The 16,461-nt window shown below is 44.9% G+C and overlaps 1 protein-coding gene across 1 annotated transcript in view; it reads right to left on the bottom strand.

Moving 5' to 3' along the window:
- si:dkey-11f4.7 (piezo-type mechanosensitive ion channel component 2) overlaps window positions 1-16,461 on the bottom strand; it is a 28,544-nt gene that overhangs the window by 6,686 nt on the left and 5,397 nt on the right. The window contains exons 9-26 of the mRNA XM_020051969.3: window positions 13,794-13,919; window positions 13,370-13,570; window positions 12,964-13,168; window positions 12,502-12,603; window positions 12,177-12,342; window positions 11,753-11,996; window positions 6,741-6,837; window positions 6,104-6,263; window positions 5,659-5,748; window positions 5,488-5,570; window positions 2,887-2,952; window positions 2,532-2,644; window positions 2,267-2,387; window positions 2,119-2,193; window positions 1,736-1,902; window positions 1,407-1,606; window positions 1,070-1,231; window positions 2-174 (exon numbers count right to left, since the gene is read on the bottom strand). Coding sequence (XP_019907528.3) covers window positions 2-174; window positions 1,070-1,231; window positions 1,407-1,606; window positions 1,736-1,902; window positions 2,119-2,193; window positions 2,267-2,387; window positions 2,532-2,644; window positions 2,887-2,952; window positions 5,488-5,570; window positions 5,659-5,748; window positions 6,104-6,263; window positions 6,741-6,837; window positions 11,753-11,996; window positions 12,177-12,342; window positions 12,502-12,603; window positions 12,964-13,168; window positions 13,370-13,570; window positions 13,794-13,919 — 2,551 coding nt within the window. The remainder of the gene's footprint in view (window position 1; window positions 175-1,069; window positions 1,232-1,406; window positions 1,607-1,735; window positions 1,903-2,118; window positions 2,194-2,266; window positions 2,388-2,531; window positions 2,645-2,886; window positions 2,953-5,487; window positions 5,571-5,658; window positions 5,749-6,103; window positions 6,264-6,740; window positions 6,838-11,752; window positions 11,997-12,176; window positions 12,343-12,501; window positions 12,604-12,963; window positions 13,169-13,369; window positions 13,571-13,793; window positions 13,920-16,461) is intronic.

Here is a 16,461-nt window from a genome sequence, read left to right as displayed (position 1 = left end):
GGAACAGCTTCCTCTCCTTCACAGTCCTCCTTATCAGGAACAGCTTCCTCTCCTTCACAGTCCTGCTTATCAGGAAAAGCTTCCTCTCCTTCACAGTCCTCCTTATCAGAAACAGCTTCTTCTCCTTCACAGTCCTCCTTATCAGGAACAGCTTCCTCTCCTTCACCATCCTCCCTATCAGGAAAATTGTTGTTATGGCGGATTACATTAATTTTTTTCAGAAAGAAAGATGGACTCAAAAACATTATGAGTTGGAAGTGTTCATGTGGATGTTGAGAGAGTAGATACAGTGAAACAGTAAATGCAGTTACTTCGGTGTACAGTGGAGAGAAACGGTCAGTGGACAAGGTAGGTCAACGTCTCCTTGGTGGAGGGCTAAGTTAGGACACAGTAACCTTGGTGGAGGGCTAAGTTAGGACACAGTTACCTTGGTGGAGGGCTAAGTTAGGACATAGTTACCTCGGTGGAGGGCTAAGTTAGGACACAGTTACCTTTGTGGAGGGCTAAGTTAGGACACAGAAACCTTGGTGGAGGGCTAAGTTAGGACACAGTAACCTTGGTGGAGGGCTAAGTTAGGACACAGTTACCTTGGTGGAGGGCTAAGTTAGGACACAGTTACCTTAGTGGAGGGCTAAGTTAGGACACAGTAACCTTGGTGGAGGGCTAGGTTAGGACACAGTAACCTTGGTGGAGGGCTAAGTTAGGACACAGTTACCTTAGTGGAGGGCTAAGTTAGGACACAGTAACCTTGGTGGAGGGCTAGGTTAGGACACAGTTACCTTGGTGGAGGGCTAAGTTAGGACACAGTTACCTTGATGGAGGGGCTAAGTTAGGACACAGTTACCTTTGTGGAGGGCTAAGTTAGGACACAGTAACCTTGGTGGAGGGCTAAGTTAGGACAAAGTAACCTTGGTGGAGGGCTAAGTTAGGACACAGTTACCTTGATGGAGGGCTAAGTTAGGATATAGTTACCTTGGTGGAGGGCTAAGTTAGGACACAGTAACCTTGGTGGAGGGATAAGTTAGGACACAGTTACCTTGGTGGAGGGGCTAAGTTAGGACACAGTTACCTTGGTGGAGGGCTTTCGCAATCAAATGAGCTAAGGTCTATGTTGGCAGTTTTCAGTAGTTTCCATCTTAGCTTCTCATCAGCCGGCTGGAGTAGAGGTGGGTCTTCCAGCTCATCCTGAGTAGGCTGTCGCGACCCCAGCAGAGTCTCATCCGTCATGCAACTAAGATGTGTTGACAGGGAAACATGACTATTATACTCAAAACCTCCACCAAGACGTTCGTTTGAATAACATAATAGCATAAATGTTACTCGATGATCCATTCAAATGTCGTTCTTTGTGTATTATACTAATAGAGTAGACTTTTCATCCATTAACTAGTATTTCTAGTACAGACCTGGACATACTGCTGCCCCAGGAGATTTTGGAGTGGGTGTGTTTTAGCTTAGTGTAACCTCGCGATGATGATGGTAATGGCGGAGGAGAAATGCCGGGGGGGATGATGTCCTCTTGGTCTTCCATGGAGGCCAGGGTGTTCTGTCTGGACATCCAGTTGTCATAGAATTGCTTCACACTCTCCTGTGTCACATCTTTCCCCTGTTGAAGGGGGAAAAAGTATTTTACTTTTGTCACCACTTCAGGGAGGACAGAGCAGAACTCAAAGGAAGCATCTCGTGTGAATAATCAGAAGCATCTTTGAGGTTGTGGTGTTTGAAGTTGACTTACCTTCTTCTGTTGCTGCCCCAGAAGAGCCCTCTCAAAGCACAGCACTTTGGAAATGTCCTGATTGTCTTTGCAAAACGAGTCAAGGCCCTCAGTGATGTCATCCACGAGGGAAAGGATGAACACCCATAAAAACTTGAGCGAGTTGATGATCCTCTGAAATTTGTTTTCTGTGAGAACAGAAATGGTTCCTCAAGATAAAATATAAGGACTTCTAGGGCTTGTTTCACAGACGAGTTAAGCCTAACCCTGGACTCAAAAATCAAGCTTAAACTCATCCTGGATTTTTTTAGTCCATGATTAGGTTTAATCTTTGCCTGCAAAACCGGCCCCTAGAGTTATTCAACTGTGCGTCCACCAAGGGTCTGTAGAAGGGAAATGTTTACCTTTCTCCTCTGCTTCATCTTCATCTTTCTCTTCTACCTCCAACTCATCCTCACTAGACTCAGTCTTCTCAATGCCTTGAATCAGACAACATTGGTCAATCTCTATGACAACGCCATGCTAACAGTCCAATAATGCAGCCTCTTTCACCTTTCTGTCTCTGCAGCTTTCTCTTTGCCCTCCTCTTCTCCTCTTGTTTCATGTTGTTCTCTTCTTTTTTATGTAAATTCAGAGCTGCTTTGGAGCTTGTGACCCATGCCTCATAGGCAAACTGAGGAGAAAGGGGACCCATCAAAATACCTCCAAATGAGTTTGTGCATCAATTCTTTCTTTGCTCTTTGGGGTTTCGGGCTGGGTATCTCTAAAAACACTGCTGCTGTACAAAGGGCTTCATCAAATATGTTACGCTCCTGACCTGAAAAGCAGTTTTCTTTTTTGGTGTAGCCTCTTCCTCTGACTTTTCCTGGACTTCCTCCTCTTCCTCTTCACTGTCACTCTCAAAAAGATGGTAGCCACAGTTGTTCTCCACTGAGGGAAAAATTATAAAAAGACATAAACTTTGACTTATACACACTATTCCGTTGCTGTATATCAATCATTTTGATTACTTACCTTTACTTGAATTTGCATACAAATGTAACTATTTATAATTACATTAAAATAATGTGATCAAATCAAACCAAATCCTCCACATTTCACCATAAAATAAACTAAACCAAGTACACAGAATTGCAGTTATGGTAGTTATAGGAGGTTTAAGAAACACTCACCCCCTGGCTGTGACACCCAAGGTTTCCACCATTTCCCCTGATCATTCATTGCCTTCTCTCTCTCCTCTGAAAAAGATATTCAATTACCTGTGCATCTCAAAAAATTTGAATATTGTGGAAAGGTTCCCGTAATTCAAATCAAAAGTGATACCTTTCTATATTCTAATTTCATTACACATAAAGTGAAATATTTCAAACCTTTTTGTTTCAGTCTGAATGATTACGGCTTACAGCTCATGGAAATCAAAAATCCAATATCTCAAAATATTAAAATACAAAATGTATAATACAAAAATGTCGACCTGAGAAGAGCTCTAATTAGCTGATTAACTAAAAAAACCTGCAAAGGTTTCCTAAGTATGTTCATTTATGCACTCAATACTTGGTCGGGGCTCCTTTTGCATGAATTACTGCATTGATGCAGCGTGGCATGGAGGCAATAAGCTTGTGGCACTGCTGAGGTGTTATGGGAGCCCAGGTTGCTTTAATAGTGGCTTTCAGCCCATCTGTGTTGTTGGGTCTGGTGTATCTCATTGTCCTCTTGATAAAATCCCATAGATTCTCTATGGGGTTCAGATCAGGCGAGTTGGCAGGCCAATCAAGCACTGTAATACCATGGGCAGCAAACCAGTTACCAGTCGTTTTAGTACTGTGGGCAGGTGCCAAGTCCGGCTGGAAATGGAAATCAGCATCTCCATAAAGCTTGTCAGCAGATGGAAGCAACAAGTGCTCTAGAATGACCTGGTAGACGGCTGCATTGACTCTGGACTAGATAAAACACAGTAGACCAACATCATCAGATGACATGGCACCCCAAATCATCACTCACTGTGGAAACTTCACACAGGACTTCAAGCAACTTGGATTCTGTACCTCTCCACTCTTCCTCCAGACTCTGGGACCTTGATTTCCAAAGGAAAAGCAAAATTTACTTTAATCTGAAGAGAGGACTTTGGACCGCTGAGCAACGGTCCAGTTTTGTTTTTCCTTCGCCCAGGTTAGATGCTTCTGACGTCATTATGGTTCAGGCATGGCTTGAAACTAGGAATGCGACACATTTCCTAGACACATCTGTGCGTGGTGGTTCTTGATGCACTGACTCCAGCCTCAGTCAGCTCCTTGTGAAGCTTCCCAAGTTCATGAATCGGCTTTGCTTGACAATCCTCGCAAGTCTGCGATCATCCCTGTTGCTTGTGCACCTTTTCCTACCACACTTTTCCCTTCCAGTCAACTTTCCATGAATATGCTTTGATACAACACTCTGTGAACAGCCAGCCCTTTCAGCAATTACTTTCTGTGGCTTACCCTCCTCGTGGAGGGTGTCAATGAGTGTCTTCTGGACAACTGTCAAGTCAGCAGTCTTCCCCATGATTGTGGTTGTGTGTACTGAAGGCTCAGGGAGTTAATTAGCTGATTAGAGCTCTTCTCAGGTTGACATTTCTGCAGTGTAAATATTTTATTCTAATATTTTGAAATACTGGATTTTTTATTTCCATGAGCTGTAATCCCTAATCATCAAGACTGAAACAAAAAAAGCTTGAAATGTTTCACATTATGTTTACTTAATCTAGAATATATGAAGGTGTCACTTTTTGATTTGTATAACAGAAAAAAAAGTACTTTTCCACGATTTTCATTTTGTTTTGAGATGCACCTGTGTGGTGAGTTCAGTCTGCTACTACCTTACCAAGTAAAGCGATAGGAATACTTAATATAGTAGTGCTACTGTATTCCGTTTAAAGCTTAATGTAGACATAGTCCCTAACTACTGAAATCTGATTATTTTACTCTAGGAGGGGGAAATCTAGATACCTGATCTAAGAACTGTACCTGGTTCAGGGGTTATGAATAACTCTACTGGCTCCGTCTGATGTGAGCCCTATCTAAGCTCTGTCGACAATGCCTTTCAAAGGTGATACACTAAAATTTAACTGTTTGATATTTTATTTTGAAACACTGGCACCTTAAATCAACTGTTCTATTGTGACACTGGTTTTATTTTGGAATATATTATACAAATATACAAAAAATAAATAGTGTTGAGCCCTAGTTGACAAGGAGTTTCCTCAGCACAAACAAGTACACAAATACCATTATACCATACCACTGGTATTCACCTGTGAACCAGTAAGGTTGCTTTCAGATCCCACTGTTGAAGTATCATTGGTCATGACTCAAGAATGCCCAACAGTGGCCCAGTCAAAGTCCTGATTTCAAGACTATTGAGTATCTGTGGCACTATTTGAAAATTGCAGTTCATAATCCAACGAAACCAAAATTAAATCAGCAGAGACGCATGGGCCAAAATCCCCACTATACTTTGCAAAGCTGTTACATAATTACCAAAAGACCTAAAGCTGTTATTGCAGTGACATGTTGCTCTACCAAGTGTTAATGTGTAGGGTTTGAATACAAGCAACATTATTTCTGTTTTTTTATTTTTCTCACAAATATTTTCCAACATACAGTAAAACCAATGTCAACTTCGATTTTGGGTGTCAGTGTTTTAAAATAAAATATCTAAAATGAAAAGTTATGCACCATTTATAATTCAGTGAAATTAAAGAGTTTACGAGGCAAACTTTTTTTTACAATGCCTACCCTTTGGCACAAAATCAGTAGATGGCGCTGCTGCGTTTCTGGGGCCAGGCTTACTCTTCTGTTTAGATTTGATCTTCTCCATTCTAGAGAAAGGGTTGGACACAAGTAATTGAAACAATAGCCATTACAATAAAAACTGAATTAGAATCAGTCAAACAGCATGAGTCTTACTGCTTCTTTAGCGTCTCCACAGACTTCTTCTCCATCTCTAGTCTGGCAGCCACCCGTTTCTTCACTTTAGCTTCAAAGAGTTCAGCACCCCTTAAAACAGAAGAGATAAACAACATATTATATTCAGCCGTTGGTACCATTCCATAGAATAACAAGCAGATGCCTTGAAACCCATTTCTAAAAGTACCACACTATTCGGAAATCATTTTTTAATGTCACTGAAGTTTGGTGTACATTGGCATTTTTGTCGAACAACTCACAGACATAATTGAGGTTAAGGGTCTTTGTCAAAGACAGAACAGCTTTTTCACTTTGCCGGCTTGTAATTTGCTCTGGCAACCTTTTTGATGACTCATCAGGTTCTCTAAACACCATGCTTTCTGCCCCCCTTAAGCCCTTGGAGGCTGTTTGCTAGGGAAGTGGCCAGTAAGTTAATGATTCTAACCTGGATGCCAGGATCTTTGAGGCCCTGAGGTCAGACACCACATACAGGAAGTAGTAGCTGAGGAAAACTCTCCTTTGAGCCAGGAGCACAGTGAAACAGATCGCATCCCACACGATGCCCGCCTCCCCCTCCGGCAGCTCACACTCATCATCAGGAGCAGCTGGGAACACACACACACACACACATTTTACTATCAAGATGAGGACCAGCAATTTAGTACCTTTAAAAACAACTATGTTACCTATCCCCTAACCCTTAACTTAAACTTAACCTAACCTTAATTTGTAAAACTTACCCTAAATGCTTAAACTTAACCCTATCTCTAATTCTAAACCAAACTCTAAATGTTAACATAGGCTTAAACTTAAACCAAAGTCAGATAAAGCTTCAGGAACACACACACATACACCAATCACATATACACAACCACATATGAAAACAAACAGGCTCATGGTTAATTGGTAGTACATAGAGTACATATATGCAAACATTTATGAAAGCACAGAAGAGTAAATTGTTCAACATGCAGACAGAACAGGATATATACATTCAGGACAACACATGCATGCATGCAAATACTCACACAAACAAAACAAATACACACGTTCCACTGGTAGGTATTATCAGTCACACTTACGGACATGATAGCCTTCGACTGTACAGACCATGCTGAAGGCTTGAATGAGCCAACAGCCATTTTTCAACAGGCTGTCCAAAAAAGCACATGAGCCAAGCTGTGGACATATACAGCAAGACAGAGCACACAGGAGAGACACAACTTGACTGTGAGTCAGTGCAGCTGTTATCATACATAAAAATCTGAGAAAAATACTAGATAAAACAAAGAAGCCGTTAGCATTAACAAGTGATTTACATTATGTTATTAACATTGTATAATGTGGTTGATATACATAGTACTTAAAATTTGTAGGAAAATGTAAAAAAATATAATGGGAATAGTATGAACTCTGAATAGGTACAAATATGTCAGTTGTGAACACTTAATAAAAAATATTAGAAATCGCTTAAAGAAAATGCCATTAGAAGAGAAAAGAACTATGGATGTTTTTACCCCTGAGCTCCTATTTAATTTGTATTTGCAGAAAGTATAGGATTCCCTTGCTTTCACTCTAAGGCTAGCATCACAAATTTTCATTGCAAATGCACATTGTCTTGAAACAGCATTTGCTTTTTGAACATGTCTACATCATGTACAGTGGGGAGAACAAGTATTTGATACACTGCCGATTTTCCAACTTACAAAGCATGTGGAAGTCTGTAATTTTGATCATAGGTACGCTTCAATTGTGAGTGACGGAATCTGAAACAAAAATCCAGAAAATCACATTGTCATCATCATCATCTTCTTCTTCCGCTTATCCGGGGCCGGGTCGCGGGGGCAGCAGTCTAAGCAGAGATGCCCAGACTTCCCTCTTCCTAGACATTTCCTCTAGCTCTTCCGGGGGGACACCGAGGCGTTCCCAGGCCAGCCGGGAGACATAGTCCCTCCAGCGTGTCCTAGGTCTTCCCCGGGGTCTCCTCCCGGTGGGACGGGACCGGAACACCTTCCCAGGAAGGCGTTCCGGAAGCATCCAAAAAAGATGCCCAAGCCACCTCAGCTGACCCCCCTCGATGTGGAGGAGCAGCGGCTCTACTCTGAGCTCCTCCCGGGTGACCGAGCTTCTCACCCTATCTCTAAGGGATCGCCCGGCCACCCTGCGGAGAAAGCTCATTTCGGCCGCCTGTATCCGGGATCTTGTCCTTTTGGTCATGACCCAAAGCTCATGACCATAGGTGAGAGTAGGAACGTAGATTGACTGGTAAATCGAGAGCTTTGCCTTGCGGCTCAGCTCTTTCTTCACCACGACAGACCGATACATCGACCGCATTACTGCAGAAGCTGCACAGATTCGTCTGTCAATCTCCCGTTCCATCCTTCCCTCATTCGTGAACAAGACCCCTAGATACTTAAACTCCTCCACTTGAGGCAAGAACTCTCCACCAACCTGAAGTGGGCAAGCCACCCTTTTCCGACTGAGGACCATGGCCTCGGATTTGGAGGTACTGATTTTCATCCCAACAGCTTCACACTCGGCTGCAAACCGTCCCAGTGCATGCTGAAGGTCCTGGTTTGAAGGGGCCAACACGACAACATCATCCGCAAAGAGCAGAGACGAAATTGTGTGTTCCCCAAACCTGACACCCTCCGGCCCCTGGCTGCGCCTAGAAATTCTGTCCATAAGAATTACGAACAGAACCAGCGAAAAAGGGCAGCCCTGCCGGAGTCCAACATGCACTGGGAACATGACTTACGGCCGGCAATGCGAACCAAACTCCTGCTTCGGTTGTACAGGGACCTGACATACATAAGGACCCAGGACCCCATACTCCCGAAGCACCCTCCACAGGATGCCGCGAGGGACACAGTCGAATGCCTTCTCCAAATCCACAAAACACAAGTGGATTGGTTGGGCAAACTCCCATGAACCCTCCATCACCCCGTAGAGGGTAAAGAGCTGGTCCAGTGTTCCACGACCCGGACGAAAACCACACTGTTCCTCATGAATCTGAGGTTCTACTATCGGCCGTATTCTCCACTCCAGTACCCTGGCATAGACTTTCCCGGGGAGGCTGAGAAGTGTGTTGGAACACACCCTCCGGTCCCACGTAAAAAGAGGGACCACCACCCCGGTCTGCCATCCCAGAGGCACTGTCCCCGACTGCCACATGATGCTGCAGAGGCGTGTCAACCAAGACAGCCCCACAACATCCAGAGACTTGAGGTACTCAGGGCGGATCTCATCCACCCCAGGTGCCTTGCCACCGAGGAGTTTCTTTACTACCTCAGTGGCTTCAGCCCGGGTGATGGACGAGTCCACCTCTGAGCACTCAGCCTCTGCTTCCTCAATGGAAGACATGACAGCGGGATTGAGGAGATCCTTGAAGTATTCCTTCCACCGCCCGACGACATCCCCAGTTGAGGTCAACAGCTGCCCACCTCCACTGTAAACAGTGTTGGTAGGGCACTGTTTCCCTCTCCTGAGGCAGCGGACGGTTTGCCAGAATCTCTTCGAGGCCAGCCGATAGTCCTTCTCCATGGCCTCACCGAACTCCTCCCAGGCCCGAGTTTTTTCTCCCCAAACCACCCAGGCTGCAGTCCGCTTGGCCTGCCGGTACCCATCAGCTGCCTCAGGAGTCCCACAAGCCAACCAGGCCTGATAGGACTCCTTCTTCAGCTTGACGGCATCCCTTACTTCCGGTGTCCACCACCGGGTTTGGGGATTGCCGCCTCGACAGGCACCGGAGACCTTACGGCCACAGCTCCAAGCGGCCGCTTCGACAATGGAGGTGGAGAACATGGTCCACTCGGACTCAATATCTCCAGCCTCCCTCGGGATCCAGTCGAAGCTCTGCCGGAGGTGGGAGTTAAAGATCTCTCTGACAGTAGACTCGGCCAGACGTTCCCAGCAGACCCTTACAGTACGCTTGGGTCTGCCAAGTCTGTCCAGCTTCCTCCCTCGCCATCGGATCCAACTCACCACCAGGTGGTGATCAGTTGACAGCTCCGCCCCTCTCTTTACCCGAGTGTCCAAGACATACGGCCGCAGGTCAGATGAAACGACAACAAAGTCAATCATTAACCTCCGGCCTAGGGTGTCCTGGTGCCATGTGCACTGATGGACACCCTTATGCTTGAACATGGTGTTTGTTATGGACAAACTGTGACTAGCACAGAAGTCCAATAACTGAACACCAGCTCAGGTTCAGATCAGGGGGGCCGTTCCTCCCAATCACGGCCCTCCAGGTGTCACTGTCGTTGCCCACGTGGACGTTGAAGTCCCCCAGTAGAACGATGGAGTCCCCAGTCGGAGCACTTTCCAGCACCCCTCCCAGAGACTCCAAGAAGGTCGGATACTCTGCACTGCCGTTCGGCCCGTAGGCACAAACAACAGTGAGAGACCTATCCCCGACCCGTAGGCGCAGGGAAACGACCCTCTCGTTCACCGGGGTAAACTCCAACACATGGCGGCAGAGCTGGGGGGCTATAAGCAAAAATCATCTCATTGTAATTAATTGGCATTTTATTGCATGACATAAGTATTTGATACATCAGAAAAGCAGAACTTAATATTTGGTACAGAAACCTTTGTTTGCAATTACAGAGATTATATGTTTCCTGTAGTTCTTGACCAGGTTTGCACACACTGTAGCAGGGATTTTGGCCCACTCCTCCATACAGACCTTCTCCAGATCCTTCAGGTTTCAGGGCTGTTGCTGGGCAATACAGACTTTCAGCACCCTCCAAAGATTTTCTATTGGGTTCAGGTCCTAAGACTGGCTAGGCCACTCCAGGACCTTGAGATGCTTCTTACGGAGCCACTCCTTATTCGCTCTGGCTGTGTGTTTCGGGTTGTTTTCATGCTGGAAGACCCAGCCATGACCCATCTTTAATGCTCTTACTGAGGGAAGGAGGTTGTTGGCCAAGATCTCGCAATACATGGCCCCATCCATCCTCCCCTCAATACGGTGCAGTCGTCCTTTCCCCTTTGCAGAAAAGCATCCCCAAAGAATGATGTTTCCACCTCCATGCTTCACGGTTGGGATGGTCTTCTTGGGGTTGTACTCATCCTTCTTCTTCCTCCAAACACGGGGAGTGGAGTTTAGACCAAAAAGCTCTATTTCTGTCTCATCTGACCACATGACCTTCTCCCATTCCTCCTCTGGATCATCCAGATGGTCATTGGCAAACTTCAGACGGGCCTGGGCATGCGCTGGCTTGAGCAGGGGGACCTTGCGTGCGCTGCAGGATTTTAATCCATGACGGCGTAGTGTGTTACTAATGGTTTTCTTTGAGACTGTGGTCCCAGCTCTCTTCAGGTCATTGACCAGGTCCTGCCATGTAGTTCTGGGCTGATCCCTCACCTTCCTCATGATCATTGATGCCCCACGAGGTGAGATCTTGCATGGAGCCCCAGACCGAGGGAGATTGACGGTCATCTTGAACTTCTTCCATTTTCTAAGAACTGTGCCAACAGTTGTTGCCTTCTCACCAAGCTGCTTGCCTATTGTCCTGTAGCCCATCCCAGCCTTGTGCAGGTCTACAATTTTATCCCTGATGTCCTTACACAGCTCTCTGGTCTTGGCCATTGTGGAGAGGTTGGAGTCTGTTTGATTGAGTGTGTGGACAGATGTCTTTTATACAGGTAACAAGTTCAAACAGGTGCAGTTAATACAGGTGGAGAACAGGAGGGCTTCTTAAAGAAAAACTAACAGGTCTGTGAGAGACGGAATTCTTACTGGTTGGTAGGTGATCAACTACTTATGTCATGCAATAAAATGCAAATTAATTATAAAAAAATCATACAATGTGATTTTCTGGATAAAAATGACAGACCTCTACATGCTTTGTTAGAAGGAAAATCGGCAGTGTATCAAATACTTGTTCTCCCCAATGTATATTGTCAAGTGTAAATTCTTTGTGAGTAAATCTGGTGTTGATACCAGCTATTGTCCACTGAGCCACCAGTAAACTAGCTTATGTACAGAAAGCACGGTTAGTAATGAGCTATTTAACATACACAATGCAGGATTAGTGATAAGCTAGCTAACGTACAGAAATTTGGGTTAGTTTTAAGCAAGCTAACGTACAGAAAGCAGGTTCTTCATGCCGATGACAAAGCAGGTGTATCCAATGAGCCAGTCCCACAGCCTGATGATGTATCGTACAGGCTTCATGAGCAGGCTGCCACCAAACAGCATGAAGTAGAAGCAGGCTACCAGGTAGCCCAGGCAGAAGATGTTGATGCGGGTCGTGCCCGTGATGAAAATGAGGCATAGGACCAGCCAGAAGAAGTAGCTGAACACAAACACCTTGATCATGTCCAAGTAAGATCTGTGGTAACAAAGGAGAACCATTCTTATCTATATTACCATATGATTAGTTCCAGGAGTTTTCCCAGACCATGTGACTGAAAAAACTCCAGGCCCTAGATTTAGGCTCTACCTGATCAACTAAACACTTACAGGTCTGCTGATGTCATCCTAGCTAAGTTGGCTAAGAGAGCCCTCTGACCTGCAGTGGAGGAAGTTGTTGACGGGGATGTACTGGTTGAAGGAGCTTGGATCCAGGCTGCGGCTGATCTCCACGTTCTCCCCTGCCATGAGGCGCACCACGGCCCGGTTCTCCTCCTCAAACACCTGCCACTGCAGCGAGGAGCACAGCAGCAGGAGGTGGTCATCTAGACACATGGCGAAACCAAATGGCTTCCTTGATCACTTATTTAGGAGCAGCAGACTGATAAATGTATAAAGGAATTAATTACACACCACATCATTCATTTCAATGGAGGACTTCCCCAGAATTGGGGAATTTGGATATTGTATCTAGAGAAACTCACAAAAGATGAAAGAAGGAGCAGGACGCATGGCAAAATCTGGCAGGTAAAGCCACTTAATGAGGTTGGAGGTCAACGCTTGACTGGAGGTCCTCCATGGATAATCTAGCAAAGAGTAGATTTGAGAAGTAAATAAATTAGGCCCGTTTTCACAAATAGTCTCAAAGTGCTGATCTACAATCACTTTAGTCTTTATGAACGGAAAATCTGTATGAACACGTCCTAGCTCTACTACTCTTAAGAGGCTTTGTGAATACAGGCTGTAGTGGTTCTTGTAGTGTAAGGCCTATGCTGTGCACCATCATGTCTCTCATATCATAATCAGACTTCCACTAACCCATGGTGTAGAACTGGGTTTGTTGTAAAGCACCTCCCATTAAAAGTGCTATATGCGATTATGCCTTGCCAAAACAATCATTTGAAAACCCCTGGTGTAGAAGACAATTTCCAGATATCTGTCCTTACCGACGCAGAGCGCCGGAGGGATGCCAATGCAGAGCAAGTACTGCAGCACCATAAGGCCTGCAGTGAAGCAGCAGTACTTAGGCCACACTTCCCCAATGGACTTCCTGCGTCGTCGTGACAGAACGGCCATCAGCGCGAAGGAGTGCAGCAGCGCGTAAAAATCCATCCGCTGGCCAATCACATTCACAGCCACCACAAAACACACCTGATGTGCAGGAGGGGCATTGGAAAAAGCAGCTGTGATACAATGAAACCACAGACATGAAAAGGTCAAAGTTATAGCTAATACTATAGACAACTTCCCAAACTGTTATAAAATGAAAAATGTTAACACAGATCTCATAAGAATCTTAAATGAAAGTATGAAGACATTTGCAGCCCCAATAATTGGTTGTAGCTACTTAACCTCCAGGCCAAACTTGTAGTAGAAGTAATTAATGAAGTATTTGATGCAGGGCAGGACGCCGTGGTCCAGGTGTTGGCGTGTGATGCCCTGGAAGACAACACTGAAGCTGGGGGTCTTTAGGTCATTGGAAAGGCGGTAGTAGAGCTGGTGTCTATGGACCGTCACCTCAAACACCAGCAACCCCAGCACCATCAAATTATTCTGACATTTAAAAAAAACACACTTTCACAGTAAAGAACCTTAGAACCACATATCAATAACTCACACTAATGATAGGATCAGAATTTATAGGCACTGTATTTACTCAATTATTCGTCAATAGCTCTTCATCGATGGTTTACACGGCTGTGTAGTCCAAGACATGGTTGACAAATTATGTCATTATGAGTAACTGATCACAGCAACTGAGAGAGGCCTTTCTTACCCTTAGACAGGGAAGGATCCTATCTTCACACTTGCGCAGCTCTCCACACCATATGGCTGGGTCGACAGGTTCCACGTACAGCACGGACCTCTTCAGTAGCTCCTCCGTGTTAGGTGACACTATGCTCTGACACACAAACACAAATTGCTATAAACGGAGGCAGTCACACATACAGTGAGGGAATATATTTTTTGGATCCCCCTGATTTTGTATGTTTGCCCACTGACAAAGAAATGATCAGTCTATAATTTTAATGGTAGGTTTATTTGAACAGTGAGAGACAGAATAACAACAAACAAATCCAGAAAAACATGTCAAAAATGTTATGAATTGATTTGCATTTTAATGAGTGAAATAAGTATTCGACCCCTCTGCAAAACATATACTTAGTACTTGGTGGCAAAACCCTTGTTGACAATCACAGAGGTCAGATGTTTCTTGTAGTTGGCCACCCTCTCAGGAGGGATTTTGTCCCACTCCTCTTTGCAGATCTTCCTCTTTGCAGATCTTCATTAAGGTTTCGAGTCTGACGTTTGGCAACTCGAAACCTTCAGCTCCCTCCACAGATTTTCTATGGGACTAAGGTCTGGAGACTGGCTAGGCCACTCCAGGACCTTAATGTGCTTCTTCTTGAGCCATTCCTTTGTTGCCTTGGCCTTGTGTTTTGGGTCATTGTTTTGCTGGAATAGCCATCCACGACCCATTTTCAATGCCCTGGCTGAGGGAAGGAGGTTCTCACCCAAGATTTGACGGTACATAGCCCCGTCTATCGTCCCTTGTGGTGAAGTTGTCCTGTCCCCTTAGCAGAAAAACACCCCCAAAGCATAATGTTTCCACCTCCATGTTTGACGGTGGGGATGGTGTTTTTGGGGTCATAGGCACCATTCCTCCTCCTCCAAACACAGCGAGTTGAGTTGATGCCAAAGAGCTGGATTTTGGTCTCATCTGACCACAACACTTTCACCCAGTTCTCCTCTGAATCATTCAGATGTTCATTGGCAAACTTCAGATGGGCCTGTACATGTGCTTTCTTGAGCAGGGGGACATTGCGGGCGCTGCAGGATTTCAGTCTTTCACGATATAGTGTGTTACCAAGTGTTTTCTTGGTGACTATGATCCCAGCTGCTTTGAGATTATTGACAAGATCCTTCCGTGTAGTTCTGGGCTGATTCCTCACCGTTCTCATGATAATTGCAAATCCACAATGTGAGATCATGCATGGAGCTCCAGATCGAGGGAGACTGACAGTTCTATTGAGTTTCTTCCATTTGCGAATTATCGCACCAACTGTTGTCACCTTCTCACCTAGCTGCTTGGCGATGGTCTTGTAGCCCATTCCAGCCTTGTGTAGGTCTACAATCTTGTCCCTGACATCCTTGGACAGCTTTTCGGTCTTGGCCATGGTGGAGAGTTTTGAATCTCATTGATTGATTGCTTCTGTGGACTGGTGTCTTTTATACCGGTAACAAGCTGAGATTAGTAGCCCTCCCTTTAAGAGTGTGCTCCTAATCTCAGCTTGTTACCTGTATAAAAGACACCTGGGAGCCAAAAATCTTTCTGATTGAGAGGGGATCAAATACTTATTTCACTCATTAAAATGCAAATCAATTTATATATATTTTTTGTTGTAATTCTGTCTCTCAGTGTTCAAATAAATCTACCATTAATATTATAGACTGATCATTTCTTTGTCATTGGGCAAACTTACAAAATCAGCAGGGGATCAAAAAGTTTTTTCCCTCACTGTATGCACTCTATAATGTTAATTGATACTCTGAAATAATGAGTCAGTATTTTGTTATGGAACTTTTTGACTAAGGTGCATTTGAGAAATGTCTGTCTTTCCATTGGCTGGTATGTAGATCTTTACTTTGATTGTAACACACGTCTGTATAATATCACAGGATTATTAGGTATTTGGGCCATGTCCTCCTGCCTAGATAACGAAGGGTGTCAGTCTTTTGTTCCTCAGGAATGTGGTCCTTGGGGGAAGTAAGATCAGTTGGCCCCTTTAGGTAAACAGTAAACATAATGGCAGGAAGGATAAAGTGGAGGGACAGCCCGCCCTTTGGGTAAAACCTATGTGACACAAGACAGATGGCTAACAACTTACCAAACCCCTTTTTGTATGTGATATATACTGTTGAATGAGCTATACACTCACCTAAAGGATTATTAGGAACACCATACTAATACTGTGTTTGACCCCCTTTCGCCTTCAGAACTGCCTTAATTCTACGTGGCATTGATTCAACAAGGTGCTGAAAGCATTCTTTAGAAATGTTGGCCCATATTGATAGGATAGCATCTTGCAGTTGATGGAGATTTGTGGGATACACATCCAGGGCACACTCGGCCCTGCGGTGGGGATGAAAATCAGTACCTCCAAATCCGAGGCCATGGTCCTCAGTCGGAAAAGGGTGGCTTGCCCACTTCAGGTTGGTGGAGAGTTCTTGCCTCAAGTGGAGGAGTTTAAGTATCTAGGGGTCTTGTTCACGAATGAGGGAAGGATGGAACGGGAGATTGACAGACGAATCCGTGCAGCTTCTGCAGTAATGCGGTCGATGTATCGGTCTGTCGTGGTGAAGAAAGAGCTGAGCCGCAAGGCAAAGCTCTCGATTTACCAGTCAATCTACGTTCCTACTCTCACCTATGGTCATGAGCTTTG

Source organism: Esox lucius, chromosome 12 (genome assembly GCF_011004845.1).
Source record: "Esox lucius isolate fEsoLuc1 chromosome 12, fEsoLuc1.pri, whole genome shotgun sequence".
NCBI lineage: Eukaryota > Metazoa > Chordata > Actinopteri > Esociformes > Esocidae > Esox > Esox lucius.
The sequence above is the reverse complement of the archived record's forward strand: the minus strand, read 5'-3'. Positions and strand labels throughout refer to the sequence as shown.